General features: G+C 38.8%; 1 protein-coding gene across 3 annotated transcripts in view; it reads left to right on the top strand.

The window, feature by feature from the left end:
- Nucleotides 1–10,603, top strand: part of LOC140739339 (uncharacterized) — a 99,300-nt gene extending 88,697 nt beyond the window's left edge. For all 3 annotated transcript variants that reach the window (XM_073067552.1, XM_073067551.1, XM_073067553.1), the window contains 2 exons: nt 8,287–8,365; nt 9,081–10,603. In XM_073067552.1, the coding sequence (XP_072923653.1) occupies nt 8,287–8,365; nt 9,081–9,165 (164 nt within the window). In that variant the 3' untranslated portion in view covers nt 9,166–10,603. The remainder of the gene's footprint in view (nt 1–8,286; nt 8,366–9,080) is intronic.
- The last annotated feature ends 5,565 nt before the right edge of the window (nt 10,604–16,168 follow it).

Below are 16,168 nucleotides of genomic sequence, written 5' to 3' on the forward strand. Positions count from 1 at the left end.
ACATTCAGTTCTGAAAGGTAAATTTATTTACACCACGTTGCCTCCTCTTGAAAGAAAGATAATAAAGTCATACAAATCATCAAATATTTATATGCATAAAATTATACAACTAGTTAACAGTTTACATCAATTTGAATTGTAACTTCAATTAACAACAAATGTACTTGATTCTTGGTCTCTTTGTTTAGTAAATTCTTCACCACGAACTTGACTTGATCTCACTGCAATATCCCATTCAGACATTGATGATTCCATCTGTCATTTCTTCAGATTGACCTCCAGAGCATTTGGGTTCAGGACATGCTCTGTAAATATTGTTTCAACAACCACATATTGCTTGATAACTGTCAAATATTGTAACCTGTACACCAAACTATTTAGGTAAAACTTAACAAAAGGCTAATAGTAAAGAAGAGAAAATCTGTAGATGCTGGAAATCCTAGCAACACACCCAAAATGCTGGAGGAACTCAGAAGGCCAGGAATCATCTATGGAAAAGAATACAGTCAATGTTTCAGGCTGAGTCCCTTCATCAGGACTGGAAAAAAGATGATGAGGAGTCAGAATAAGAAAGTGGGGGGGGGGGGGGGGGGGGGGAAGAGGAGGAAGGTTATAGGTGAAACTGGAAGGAGGGACCTGTGAAGTAAAGAGCTGGGGAGTTGATTGGTGAAAGAGATACAGGACTGGAGAAGGGGGAATCTGATAGGAGAGGACAGAAGGTCAAGGAAGAATGAAAAGGGGGAGGAGAACCAAAGGAAGGTGATAGACAGGTAAGGGGATAGGTGAGAGAGGGAAATTGGATGGGAATGGGAAGGGGGATGTGGAATTACCGGAAGTTCAAGAAATCAATGTTCAATACATCAGGCTGGAGGCTTCCCAGATGAAATACAAGGTGTTGCTCCTCCAACCTGAGTGTGGCCACATCATGACAGTAGAGACCATGGACTGACCTTTCAGAATGGGAATTGTCAGTGGAAATAATGTGGGTAGCCACTTGGAGATCCCACTTTTTCTGGCAGATGGAGCATAGGTGCTCAGCGAGGCATTCTCCCAATCTGCATTGGGTTTCACCGATATACAGGAGGCCACAACGGGAACACCAAGCTAATAATGATTTGTTAACTAAGACTATTTAAAAATAGATATTTCTAGATTATTTGAACTCCACAATGATCTCCACTTCAGTAGATTATTAAGATTGCATCTTTGTGCATCTGTTTATACTCAGTCTTCATTCCAGATTTCCACTCTAACTCCATTAAACACAACACATTATTCTTTCCTACTGTCACTGTCCTTGATATTTTCTTTAGATAATCACCAAGGTTTTTAACTCTGATCATTATTACTTTTTTATTTATCTCACCACATTCTGATCATACTTATTGCCCATCGTTTGATCTTTGGAGATTTGGAGTGGATGTAGACTTCTAAAATTGCAGTTTTGACGCAGTGTTGTACAGTAGAGTATCTTGAAAGAGGACCTTTATTTTGTGTGCATTAAATGTAAGCTGCAGTCTGTCATGTTGCCTTAGTGACAAGTTATTAATGACCTGGAGCTTGGCTTTCAAACACATACAGAGCCACTGTCTACATGGGTCCTGCTTTGATAAGTGATGTTGTGGTGATACTGACTCCAGAGTGAAGGCAGTTTAGATTAAATCATTTGACCTGCTGATTAATTTAATTCCATTAGGAAGCTTGTTTGATGTGAAGTGCAGTACAGTGGTGAAAAAGAATTTTCCACATAATATTCCATCACCAATGTCCTTGCCCATTCAGTTCACCTACCTATATCCCCTAAAGCCTCTCTGCATCCTTTTTACAACTAACTCTACCTACCTTTGTACCTTCAACAAACTTAAGTCAAATTACACCTGATCACTTTATTTAAATCATTGATATAGATTGTAAGCATTCTGGGGCCCACTGATTCCTTGGTACCTCGCAAGTTAGAGAAAGCAAACTTGAAAATTTTGTGTCTGCTATCGGTTTTCAGTTTACTGCCATTATATAATCCTCAAAACTGGGTGCTAATTTTGTTTAGTAATCTCTTATGTATCACTTTTCAATTATTGAAAACTAGACAGCTTGTTACAACCTCAAAAGAAGTTCCAAAAGACTTTGAGAAATTTTTCTCAAATCCAAATTGACTCTGCCTGCTCCTATTCTTATTTTCCGAGTATGCTGTTAGCATGTCTTTAATAAGATATGAGGGAGCACTTTTCCTGCTGCTTATATCAGGTTAACTGTTTTCTCTGTCCCAAGCTTTTTAAACACAGTGGTGTGGGGTTAGTATATTTACAACGGTCCTAACACTCTTCTTGGGTGTGCAGTAGATACAGTTCTGAATTACTACCTGCACCTCCTCATTTTTGAGTTTCACTGTGTGAACAGTGTCCTAGCAAGACTTAAATCTGAATTACCGAGAAACCACCAATTTTATAATCAGTTACATTTCTCAGGGATTTGCCTCAGTGCAATACAGCCTACATGGTAACTGAACAGCACAATGGTTTAATGGATGCTTCAGATTCTGGTCCACGCAGGCTTGGGTAGGATCTCATAATATTCAGAGCAAGGCTCTCACCATTTGCAATCCATGTGATCCACAACCATCCAGTTTTCAGCATTCATGTGACCTGACAAACCCATATGTAGCATCTACATGACTTAATGTGAAGAAGTAGAAAACCATACCACTATTATCCATTTCAGTAGTCTTGTACCAAGATTCCCAGTTAAGCTAGTGCATTTGTCTGCATTTGACCCATATCCTTCCAGATCTTTCCTTTCTATGCACTTGCCTAAGTAACTTTAATATTATCAATTTATCTGCCTCAACCACTTCCTCTGGCATCTGACTGCATATAATTACCATTCTTTGGTTGAAAAGGTTTCCCCACAGGTTTCTTTTAAATCCCTCAATGAGGTGCAGGATATGGAAGTGTATAGTTATGCACTTTGGTAGAAGGAATAAAGGCATAGGCTGTTTTCTAAATGGTGAGGGATTTCAGAAATTGGACATGCAAAGGGACTTTGGGAGTCCTAGTGCAGGATTCCTTAAAGGTTAACTTGCTAGTTGAGTTGGTTGGTAATAAGGAAGCCAAATGCAATGTTAGCAGTAGTGTCGAGAGGACTAGAATATAAAAGCAAGGATGTAATGCTGAAGCTCTAAACGGCATTGGTCAGGCCACATCTCTGGAGTACTGTGAACACTTTTCAGCTCCATATCTAAGAAATAATGTGTTGGCATTGCAGGGGACCAGAGGAGGCTTATGAAAGTGACCCTGGGAATGAAAAGGTTTGATAGCTTTTGCCCGTAATCACTGGAGTTCAGAAGAAAGAAGGGGATCTCATTGAAACCTACTGAATATTGAAGATATTTTGAGTGGATGTAGAAAGGATATTTCCATAGTGGGGGGAAAAGTTATGGGGAAAAGGCAAGAGAATGAGGTTGAGAGGGAAAGTAAGTCAACCATTAGTGGAGCATACTTGACGGACCAGATGGTCTAATTCTGCTCCTATGTCTAATGGTCTCCTATCACTTAAACTTATGTCCTCTCATTCTTGGTTCCCCTTTGCAAAAAAGGATATGCACATTTATGCAATCTATGCCCCTCATAATTTAATACATCTTAACTGGCTCAACTTGTCCCTGCTAGCTAAACCTCTCTTCATATCTCAGTTTCTCAAGCCCTGGCAATGTTCTTCTAAATTTCATCTGCTCAATTTCAATTTCATCCAGCTTAATGGCATATTTCCTCTGCAACATAACATCCCAACTTCTAAACTCAATGCCTTGAATAATGCAAGCCAGTGTGCCAAAAGTTTTCTTTACCAGCATGCCTACCCGTAATGCCATTTTTAGGACACTTTGCACTTAACTGAATTAAACTCCATTTGCCATTCCTTAGCCCACTTACTCTTACCCTTTGTATGTCCTATTATTCCTCATTTTCCCCCCCCAAATGTACTCAAAAACATATACAGTGGATTGCAGTTAATTGGGACACATTGGGACCAGTATATTTTGGCCCAATTAAGCAGCTGCTCCAATTAGCAGAAGCTTCATGGAAATGGTTAAAAGTTATAAAAAAGACAAACTATTGTTCAACTGAGTAATAATTTATATACTTAGGGGAAATACAGAAAATATTAGAACACTACCAATATCTCTACAGAACTATAAAATTCCTAATAGTTACTGCCAGAGGAATTTATCTGCTGCGTTCTTTTGCTTGACTGTAAATTAACAAAATTGGCAGACACCTAGTGCAGATCATGGACTGCCTTCATTCAATGCTTTAGACAATTACATCCTCCAAATCTTCATTTTCCTTGTAACAAGATGGTTGTTGATACAGTCAAACTTTTTGTAATTAATAACTTGATGCAGTATTGAAATCATTTTATTTTCACTCACGCCCATTTCTGGCATCTCCAAGCCTGAATGCTTGAAACAGCGGTGAGCAAAACATTTCCTAAATGCCTTATTGCTTATTTCTTTCCAACTATTAGTGATAAGCATCGCTGTGTTTTGAACACAAGCACATGCAACTGACACTATGTAAAATCTGATCGTTCTAAGCAGAATGTGGTGTCTAATGACTATGCAATGCTCATGACTGATGCTAGTTAGAAACTGTTTGGCAACTGTCTCCTGCCCCATTTAGTGTCCAAAATAAACAAAAGGAATCCCTGCTATTTTCTCTATTTAGTTTTTGTTCTTTAAGGGTTGTCCCAAATAAAAGGCTGTCCCAATTAACTGATAGCCCAATTAACCGGAATCCACAGTATATGCCAATTGTTAATTAGCTTCATTCTGAAACTGGCACTGGGTTTTTCAATGGGAATATTTAATTCGGAGTGTTTGCAATTAACTCAAGCTACATGAAAGTGCATCAACATAAAAAACTGGAGGAACTCAGCAGGCCAGGCAGCATCTTTGGAAAAGAGTACAGTTGACATTTCGGGCCTAGACCCTTCAGCAGAACCGGAGAAAAAAAGATGAGGAGTCAGAGTTGGAAGGTGGGGGATGGGAGGAAGAAACACAAGGTGACAGGTGAAACTGGGAGGGGTGGAGTAAAGAGCTGGGAAGTGATTGGTGAAAGAGATACAGGGCTGGAGAAGGGGAAATCTAATAGGCGAGGACAGAAGGCCACGGAAGAAAGAAAAGGGGGGAGGAGCACCAGAGGGAGATGAGGAATAGAGAAGGGGGCATTGATGTTCATGCCATCAGGTTGGAGGCTACCCAGATGGAATATAAGGTATTGCTCCTCTAACCTGAGTGTGGCTGCATCACGACATGGATGGACATGTCGGAATGGGATTGGGAAGTGGAATTAGAATGGTCAGGACATAGATTGAGAGACCGCTTCGCTGAGCACTGATGCTCCATCACCAGAAAACAGGATCTCCTAGTGGCCACCCATTCCAGTAATGGCCCCAACCTTCTCTAATCCCCACCCTGTTTCCCTCTCTCACATTATCTACTTGCCTGCTCATTGCCTCCCTCTGGTGTTCCTCCTCTTCTTCATTCTTCCATGTCTTTCTGTCCTCTCCTTCTCCAGCCCTGTATCTCTTTCACTAATCAACTTCCCAGCTCTTTATTTCACCCCTACTCCTCCCAGTTTCACCTGACATCTTGTGTTTCTTCCTCCCCTCCCCCACTTTTAAACTCTGACTCTTCATCCTTTTTTTCTCCGGTTCCGCTGAAGGGTCTCGGCCCGAAATGTCCACTATACTCTTTTTCATAGATACCACCTGACCTGCTGAGTTCCTCCAGCATTTTGTGTGTGTTGCTCAGATTTCCAGCATCTGCAGACTTTCTCTTGGTGGTGAAAGCACAGCAACCTATTTACATACCCGTATCTGTAGACAACTACAGGTTCATGTTTCACTTTGGTTGACATTAAATACACGCAGTGTCTTCTATTATTAAAGTACAGGTGGCATCACCAAGGTTCATCAATAATTGCTTACATTCTACAAAACAGTTGAATAGCAACATGTCATGTTTTCAATTGTATTTCATGAATGATGGCATAATAGGATGATTAAATATGATTAAGTGCCTTTAAATTTGCAAAATCTTATAAGGTGCTTGACTGGAGTATTATAAAACATTTGGTAATGAATCAAAATGAGGAATATCAGTTAAATAAGTCATTTTTGAAGAGTAACTTAAGCTAGAGGTAATAGGAGTTTTGCATAGTTGAAAGCATATATTTTAACATGGGACCAAAATTAAATGAGCATATTCTGGATGATGCCGGTGAAAATACCAGCATCATTATTGTCACCAGAATATTTTCAGCTGCTGTGCAAAGTCACTAAAAGCATGTTGCATTACAAATAGAATGCCTCGGGGACACATCCACATTCTACTTAATTAGGAATCTGCTTATCTTACTGGTGTCACCTGGGGTCTGCCGTTCCAATTCCTTTTAATAATAGGTGTGACATAAACAAAGATCAATGACACCTACACTGTGGAGGAAGTCCGTTTAGCCCATGCCAGCAATGTGCTAGAGTAATTTAGCTTGTTTCTAACCTCAGTTCTCCCCATGAAGTCTTCCTCTGCATGAGTATTTATCTATTTCCCTTTTGAAAACTATAACTGAATTTGCCTTCAACATCGCCACTACCTCTCTCAACCCACACAGTGAATTCCAGTCGCTAACTATATGCTGCATAACAGATGTTTCTCCTTATGGCTGCTTTGCTAGTTACCTTCATTCAGACAATATAGCCAAAACCTATTTCCACTGTTTATCGGGAAGCTGCAATACATTTTGCACCTTACTCAAAAGAAAGTGTCAGATACAACCAAACCAAAAACACTCAGTCACACGTGCACAGACATGATTCCCTGAAGAAACTAAAAGCAAAATATTTTCCGGGAGGACAATACTACAGATGCAAAATAGGAGAGCACGTTCATTTAGGTGTTATATAAATAAAGGAAATATGATCGTGTTCATATTTAGGTCAAGGCTGAACAAGAAGAGGAACAAGAACAAGAATGAATAAACAAAAGTGAAAAGAATGTAAATCTGAAGGGCTAAAATTAGTCTGCAAGCTGCTATTGAAGTAGCCCAGCTCCACTTTTCTCAACTACTATCCTAGAGATAATATTGTTTGATTTTATTTGCCAACAATACATAAAAAGATTTCATAGGGTGTCTGCAAATATTTGGCCAGTAAATTTCCTCTGAAAAGCGCAGTGTTACCTGATCTGCTTAGTATTTCCAGAAAATTTTGTTTTCTATTTATCTGGTGTGGCCCCTGCTCCACTTTTAAAACATAAATGCGAAATTCAGTTGTGAATGCCAATTGAATTTTCTCCATACCAGTAGCTGAAGTATGAGGAAATCCTCAGTAATAAGAAAGGGATGAGTTACAATTAAGTTGGCCATTCAACAGGCTGGAGAAGAAATTATTAAACTGCATTAAGGTACGGTAGTGCTTTGAAAGTGAAGTCTTTTGTATATATGCACATGCACACACATGCACTACAGCATGAATTAAGGTCATTGTTATGTTCTTAGATCTAATTGCATAATGTCTTATTATTGTATCTTGACAACATTCTATTTTGTGTTTCTCATATGTAGCATGATTATTGATCTTTCATCACTTGCCTCTTAATTCTATGTTTCAAAACTGAATTTGATAGGGCACTTTGCAACATTTTGATTGAGCTTTCCAAAGTCTGCTTAAACTTCAATGTGTACTTCTTCAATTTATTAGCATTCATATTGGAATTTCCCTTAAACAAAGTTCCTCTAAATGAATTTTCCTGTTATGTTTTTCTCTTAGTCATTTGTTTAACTGGTGGTTTTGCTTTTTGGAAAATACAGCCATTATGTTGGCTGTATTTCCTTGTTCGTGTTCGAGTAGATGCAAGAAATGTTATGACAGATTTCAGAACCTGTCCTTTAGGTTTTAACTTATTTTCATTTTGGAAAATTTTGCAAACTTAAAAAAACATGAATAAAATAGTTATAATTACAAATGAAAGTAGCTACGTTTTCTATTTTTGCAGTTACATTAACTTACAGACAGAAACAAAATAGCTTTGAACATTTGTAAAGAAAACTGAAATGAAAGTTTCTAGTTAAAAGCCATATAAAAAGTTAAATATATATACATCAGAGAAATAATTAGGCTTAATATATTTAGATAAATAATCTTGCAGTTTCGATGATTATTTTTCTCTGGAAGGAATTCATTTGGGAGGAAAATATAATTAATGTGTTAATGTTTTGTTTAAATTGACAGGGACCACATTAATTGCTGCAGTGTGTTTGGTTCTTGTTGCTGTTGCATTATTGGGAGTGGTGATGTATTTGAAGAAAAGGTAGGTTCCTAAATTACAATAGTAGAATAATTCTGATCAGAAAACCAAACATTTTTTAGCTGTAGTAATCAGTTTAAACAGATACTCCTCCAACCTCATTAATGTATATTTGATGCACAGATTTCATATTCTGTAAAGAAAATATATATTTTTAAATGGGAACATTTGGGCAAATCTTTTGGAAACAGGCACATCATTCTAATAGATTGGCTAGGTTCTGGAGAAGAAAAAAATAAGCCTACCTGCAGATCAAATGAAAATGGTATACAGGCTTTGAGCAACAGGAATTTCTTATAACAAGTGCAAACAAGCTTCTTACCTGGACTGTCAATCAGATTTCTTTGTTGCGGAAGAAGTGTGCATTCTGCTCAGTGGGCTTTTATTGCGATTTTTGTTTGGACATCCAGACGATAAAATACATTCATTTCCTCTATTTTGTAATTCTAGATGAAACAGCATTTTAAACAACAATTGTGGCCCAACTTTGTAGTGGTTAAAATACAAAGTTTATAGTTTTTATTTTCAAGCCATTTAAATGGTGAAAGGTCAAAAGCATGGGAGAAGTGAATTAAATCTAGATAAGAGATTGTGCTCAGTGTTTGATGCATAATTTACATATATTCAGTGATTTATACTAATTCAACTTAGAAGTAATTTGCTGTTAACAATGAAATAGTGGAACAGAAAATTAAAAATCCTTTTCATTTTCTTGTAGAAGAGTATTCTATAGCCGACTACAGGAAGACAATCCAATTGGATCTTGGAGCAATTACAATAACCCTGTGTATGAGGATCCATGACATTAAATCAAGAAACCACTTGGCAAGAAATTACATGGATCTTTAAATATATTTCTTTTTGTTTAAAACTTAAAAAAAACACAAAAACGGTGAAATTAATCTCGGGTGTCAGCAAAGTCAACAGTAAACAGTTTGCATCCATGCCATTTTTCATTTGTTCTGTTGCTTATTTTGCATCTCTGCCAAAGATTAAAATTACCCATTGGTACTTCGTATTTGTAATTTCTTTATAGGAATGAATTTCAGTGTTTGTCACAATGTTTGAGTCAATGGCATCAAGTATATATGATAAAAATATTAAATTACAGTGTTAAGGCCTCAAATACAGCCTGAGTTAACACTCCATAAATTGATCTTGCTTGCTTATATTTAGAAATTATAGAATCCATTCTCTCCAAATTTGCCAAAGCAGGATATTAGCTCAATATTGTTGAAATGCACTTTATTTTCTGCTAATGCAGATTATTTTGAAGTGCCATGATGAAGCATTTTTTTAACCTACCCAGAGTGGCTATTGTACATATGGACAGTAAATTTGCCTCAGTACAAACCAATGTATGAGGAACAGCTCCTATTACTTGGAGGAATATGATATTTCAATGAATTAATAGTCTGCAACTTTGTAAGTTATACTCTGAGCTTTGAGGCCATTGTCAATGTGGTAAATCTTGGATGCATGGTATTTATCCAAAAGGTTTCTTCAAATAAGGGGACTTTTATTTCAGGCAAACTTGCAGTTTACCAATATTTAATTATAACAACAATCAGATAACATATTTTTAGGTTGACCTAGAATGCTAAATGTGGATTCAAAATGAGTGTGAAGCTGCCTTTAACATTATTCCAGGAAAATACCTCAGTAGGAAAGGATCACTGTTAAAAATTCAAACAGGAATCTTGACATATGCCTTTTAACAAAAGATTTATACAGAAGAATGAAGCATAGCAATGCATTTTTTTCAAATATATGCCAGACAATCATAACCTTCTTCAAAAGCAAGAGGCAGGCAATCAGAAATTAAAACAGAAATTGCAAATAATACTCAGGATTTATATACAGAGAAATGAGGGAAGAGTTCAAGTCAATTATTTTCATTAACCACTTTTGGATTTCTTCTCTAATGTACAGCAGGAATTTGTGAGGTGTTTGGATTGTGCAAAATAACAAATACATTTATTATGTGTCACTGAATTCAATACTTTGCTTTGGATTTTAAAGAATATCTAAATGTGTTGTGAAATAATATGCTTAGTAAGTGATGCATTTTTGAGATATTTGTTTAATAAACATTCAGATGTAATAAATTTTATGTTCTCAACATTTAGATGTGAATGTGTTATTACTGATTGTCTTGAATATTACTGCTACTATCCTTGGATATAGTTGAGAGTACTGGGTTCCATTTTCTTTAATAAAATAATAAAACCATTTTGAATATTTTAGCTGTAAAAGCATTGACTACAATCACAGATTCCAAAGTTTTCTTCACATTCCTGCTACCAAAGAGTGGAAACATGAAGCTTAACAGTCAAACATGTTATAATTGTTCAATTCAGTCTTGACGCATTTAACGTCAGCTGGTAAAATTTCAACAAAACCACAATAATAGATTATACAACGTACATCCTTTGTCCATTATAATTTATATCTTGTTATTTCCCCACTGTCCTACAAAAGTATAGCTATACTTATCAATAATCAATAACTGTTGTCTGGCAATATATTTATGAATCTTAAAATTATGAAAAAAGGATTCAGAAATGTGCTCCCATTATTAACATTAAAATTAACTTTATTTATTGGAAATATTATTGTTCAATGTATATTTTTGATTAAAATAAAACAAGAATTTCACACTCCACACCTTTCCCAAACTCACTTTTAACCTTAGAAAAAATTCAGTTTGTCCAAGGCTCGGTTTACCTCTGTCCTCAGAGAAGCATAAAGAAGATTGACAATGATTCATCCATGGAAAAGAAGAGAAGGGGGAGAAATTACTGGAAATTGGAGTTATCTATGTTCATGCCATCAGGTTGGAGGCAACCCAGATGGAATATGAGGTGTTGCTCTTCCAGCCTGAGAGTGGCCTTATCATGGCCGTAGAGAAGGCTATGGGCTGACAGGTTAGAAGGAGTATGGGGAGTGAAATTAAAATGGCTGGTCACTGGGAAACCCTCCCTGTTGCAGATGGAGCAAAGGTGCTTGACAAAGAGGTCTTCCAATCTACGTTGGGTCAGACCGATGTAGTGATGGCTGCACAGGGAACATCAGATACAGTGGATGACCCTGACAGACTTGCAAGTGAAGTGTTGCCTCACCTGGAAGGACTGCTTGGGGCCCTTAAAGGTGGTGAGTGAGGAGGTACGTGGTCAGGTGTAGCACTTGGAGGAATAAGTGCCAGGGGGAGGAATCACTGGGGAGGTGTGAATAGACAAGGAAGTCATGGAGAAAGTGTTGTCTGCAGAAAGCAGAGAGCGGGGCAGGGGTCGGGGTGGGTGGTAGAGATCTGTTTGGAAGTAGGATTCCATTGAAGATGACGGAAGGCATGGAGAGTGATCTGTGGGGTGCAAGGTTAGGACAAGAACAGCCATACCTTTGTTGAGGCAGCGAGAAGATGGGTTTTGCCAATGTCCGGGAAATGGAGACGGGGGTGAGGACAACATCAGTGGCAGATGAAGGAAAACCCCATCCTCTGAAGAAGGACAACATCACATCACTTCAATGCAGTACTTGAGTAGGTGGAAATGTGAATAGAGTTCACATCTTAAAGACCAGGAAGCCTTTGGTATCAATTATGAAGCTGCATTGGATAAAAGCAAAACAGTCAATTCCATGAGGCCCCAAGGAACCCAGTAAGGTACTGGAAATATTTAATGACTTCATACAACATGGAACAGTACAGTACAGGAACAGGCACTCTTGATGTCTGTACTGACCTTGAATCCAGTCCAAACTAATCCCATCTACCTACAAATGATCAATTTCTCTCCATTCCCTGCCTGTTCTTGTGTCTATCTAGTGCCCCCTAAATGTTACCGTCAAAAGATTCAACGTATGTGTGTGCCGTATAGAACTCTGATATTCGTCTTCCCCTTTGATAGCCTTGAGACAAAGACCCATGGAACCCACTCAAAGAGAAACATCACCCCCCCATGAATAAAAAAACTGTGGAAATGGCAACAAAATAAAGAGTGAACTGCACAGAATATAAACCACCAGACTGAAAGAGTCTAGGCATGTTCAGTTCAGCTCAGTTCGTTAGCCACAGTCTGCCTCGATCAAAATCACCCAAAATAGCCCCCAAAAAAGGAGCAACCAGACACACATCATAACGTGAACCGCAGAGTCCAATCTACAAACTGTGTCCATTCAACCTTGCCCAAGACCCACAAATCCAGCACCACCCTCCGACAGCATCGAAGGAGAGAGACGATTTGAACGCAGGGTCCCTCCTCCGGCAGTGGCGAGCGAGAGGCTGGTAGACAGCACTGAACACCCACTCGCCCTCTGTACTTGCCTCGACGACTTCAATCCTCCTTGGTGCTTTGATTGGCAAGATCGGCGAGGAATGGAATCGGTGATGGGCTCACGCCCCTCCTCCAGGGTTCTAGGCCACAAAATTCACTTGAAGCCTCACGGAGACAGCAAAACACCAGATCACTCAATTAGCCCAAAAACGTGCCACCAAAATGTAGATCACAGGCTCCAACAGTATCAGAACCCCATTTCTGACTGATCAGATTCAGATCTAATCCTACTACCATTCTTCACAGTATATTTCAGGCACCCACCAATCTGTTTTTTTCAAAAGTAAACTCCTTTAAACATCCCTTATCTCACCTTAAAGCTATGCCCTCTAAAGGACCATAAAGCCATAAGACATAGGAGCAGAATTAAGCCATCTGGCCCATCGAACCTGCTCCATCATTTCGTCATGGCTGCTCCAGTTTTCCTCTCAGCCCCAATCTCTTGCCTTCTCCCCACTATCCCTTCATGCACTGACCAGTCAAGAATCTATCAATCTCTGCCTTAAAAATACATAAAGATTCGGCCTCCACAGCTGCCTGTGATAACAAATTCCACAGATCCACTACTCTCTGGCTAAAGAAATTCCTCAGCTCCATTCTAAAAGGATGCCCCTCTATTTTGAGGCTGTGCCCTCTAGTCTTAGCCTCTCCCACCACAGGAAACATCCTCACCACATCCACTCTATCAAGGCCTTTCACCATTTGATAGGCTTCAATGAGGTCACTCCTCATTATTCTGAATTACAGTGAATACAGGCTCAGTGCCACCAAACGCTCTTCATATGACAAACCATTCAAACCTGGAATCATTTTTGTGAAACTTCTTTGAACCCTCTCCAGTTTCAGCACATCCTTTCTGAGATAATGGGTGCAAAACTGCTCACAATATCCAAGTGAGGCCTTATCAATGCTTTAGAAATCCTCAACATTACATCCTTGCTCTTATATTCTAGTCCTCTTGAAATGGATGCTAACATTGCATTTGCCTTTCTCACAATGGACACAACCTGCAAATTAACCATTAGGGATATCCTGCACAAGCACTCCCAAGATCCTTTGCGCCTCAGCTTTTTGTACTTCCTCTCCTTTTAGAAAATAATCAAACCTTTAATTTCTTCTACCAAAGTGCATGACCATACACTTCCTGACACTGTATTCCATCTGCCATTTCTTCACCCATTCTCCTACTCTGTTTAAGTCCTTCTATAGTTCATTTCCTCAACACTACCTGTCCCTCCAACTATCTTTGTATCATCTGCAGACATTCCATCAATTCCATCAACCAAATCCTTAACATATAACAACACAAACCCCCTGTGGAACACTACTAGTCACTGGCAGCCAACCAGAAAAGGCTCTCTTTATTCCCACTTTTTGCCTCCAGCCAATCAGCCACTGCTTTAAAAGCTAGAATCTTCCTCTTAATACCATGGACTCATAGCTTGTTAAGCAGCTTCATTTGTGGCACCTTGTCAAAGGTCTTCTGAAAATCCAAATATACAACACTAACTGATTCTCCTTTATCTATACTGCTTGTTATTTCTTCAAAGAATTCGAACAGATTTGTCAGGCGAGATTTTCCCTTGAGGAATCAATGCTACCTTCGACCTATTTTAACAAGTGCTTCCAAATACCCCAAAACCATATCTTTAACTATCAACTCCAACATTTTCCCAACCATTGAGATCAGACTAACTGGCCTTAGTTTTCTTTCTTCTGCCTCTCTCCCTTCTTGAACAGTGCAGTGACATTTGCAATTTTTGGAACCATTCCAGAATCTAGTGACTCTTTACTAATGCCTCCATAATCTCTTCGGTCTCCTCTTTCAGATCCCTGGGTGTACACTGTCTGGTCCAGGTAACATATCTAACTTCAGACCTTTCAGTTTCCCAAGAACCTTCTCTCTAGTATTGCTAACTTCCCACACTTCATGACCCCGGACACCTGGAACTTCCACCAAACTGCTGATGTCTTCCACAGTGAAGTCTGATGCAAAATACTCATTTAGTTCATCTTCTATTTCCTTGTATCCCATTACTACCTCTCCAGCATAATATTCTAGCAGTCCAATATCCACTCTCGTCTTTCTTTTACACTTTATATATCAGAAGAAACTTCTGGTATCCTCTTTAATATTGGCAGGCCTCCGTTAGTCTCGATAGACCACGGATTTGCGCCTTGGAAAGTTTCCAGGGTGCAAGCCTGGGGAAGGTTTTTTTTAATGGAAGACCGACAAGTCTCCCCTCTCCACACCACCGATATTATCCAAGCGAAGGGCATTAAGACCCATACAGCTTGGCACCAGTGTCATCGCAGAACAATGTGTGGTTGTGTCTTGTTTCAGGACACACATGCAGCCTCAGCCAAGGCTCAAACTAGCGACCTTCAGATCACTAGACGAACGCCTTAACCACTTGGCCATGCGCCAACACTCTTTAATATTATTGGCTAGCTTACTTTCGTATTCCATTTCTGCCTTCTTATGACTTTTTTAGTTGTCTTCTGTTGGTATTTGAAAGCTTCCCAATTCTCTAACTTCCCTCTAATTTTTGTTCCATTATATGCCCTCTCTTTGGCTTTTATGTTGGCTCTGACCTCGTTAGCCATGGTTGTGTCATCTTGCCTTTAGAAAACTTCTTCCTCAGTATATATAACTCTCAGTATATAACTCTTCCACAGTATATAGACTGTGACTTCCAAATTACCAAATTGCTTCCAGAAATTCCAGTCATTGTTGCTCTGCCATCATCCTTGCCAGTGTTCTTTTCCAATTAATACTGGCCAACACCTCTCTCATGTCTCTGTAATTCCCTTTACTCCTCTGTAATACTGATATGTCTAGTATTTGACATTTCCAGCCTGAGAAAAAGGTTCTGACTATCTACCCTATCCATCCTACTTAATATTTTATATATTTCAGTCAGAACACCCCTTAATTTTACTTCCCTTTCCAGTGAGTCAAATAAACGGGGGAGATAGATCTCAAGCAATTGACAGAAGGAGTTGAAGGGAGATCAGGAAAATGTTTTCAGCAAGGTAATGCCTGAAAAGATGGTAGAGATAAATATCCCAACAAGTTTTAGACACATTTCAATGTGAATTTGAATGCCCAAATCCCACCGAACTGCAGGCCTATTGATGAAAAATTTGATTAGCTCAGATTGGTTGCTGGTCTTTTTGACTGAATGGACTTTAACCAAAAGTCCAAAAGATATAGGAACAACTGTAGGCCGGTCATCCTCGTTTGCCTCTCTGCTATTTAATAGGATCTTGGCTGAACTGACATTCTTTGAGTTTATTCTACTGTCCTTGCCCCTGAATACATGATCGGCTTACTGATCAGAGATCTTTCTCAGCTTTTAATACATTCACCGTCACTGATCCCAGACAAAAAGATGCTTCTGCATTTCTCGGTGTTTATAATTCAATTTGACACCCAGAGTCACCAGCTCAGATAAATGCATTATTTACCTAG

This window comes from Hemitrygon akajei, chromosome 15 (assembly GCF_048418815.1).
Source record: "Hemitrygon akajei chromosome 15, sHemAka1.3, whole genome shotgun sequence".
NCBI classification, from domain to species: domain Eukaryota; kingdom Metazoa; phylum Chordata; class Chondrichthyes; order Myliobatiformes; family Dasyatidae; genus Hemitrygon; species Hemitrygon akajei.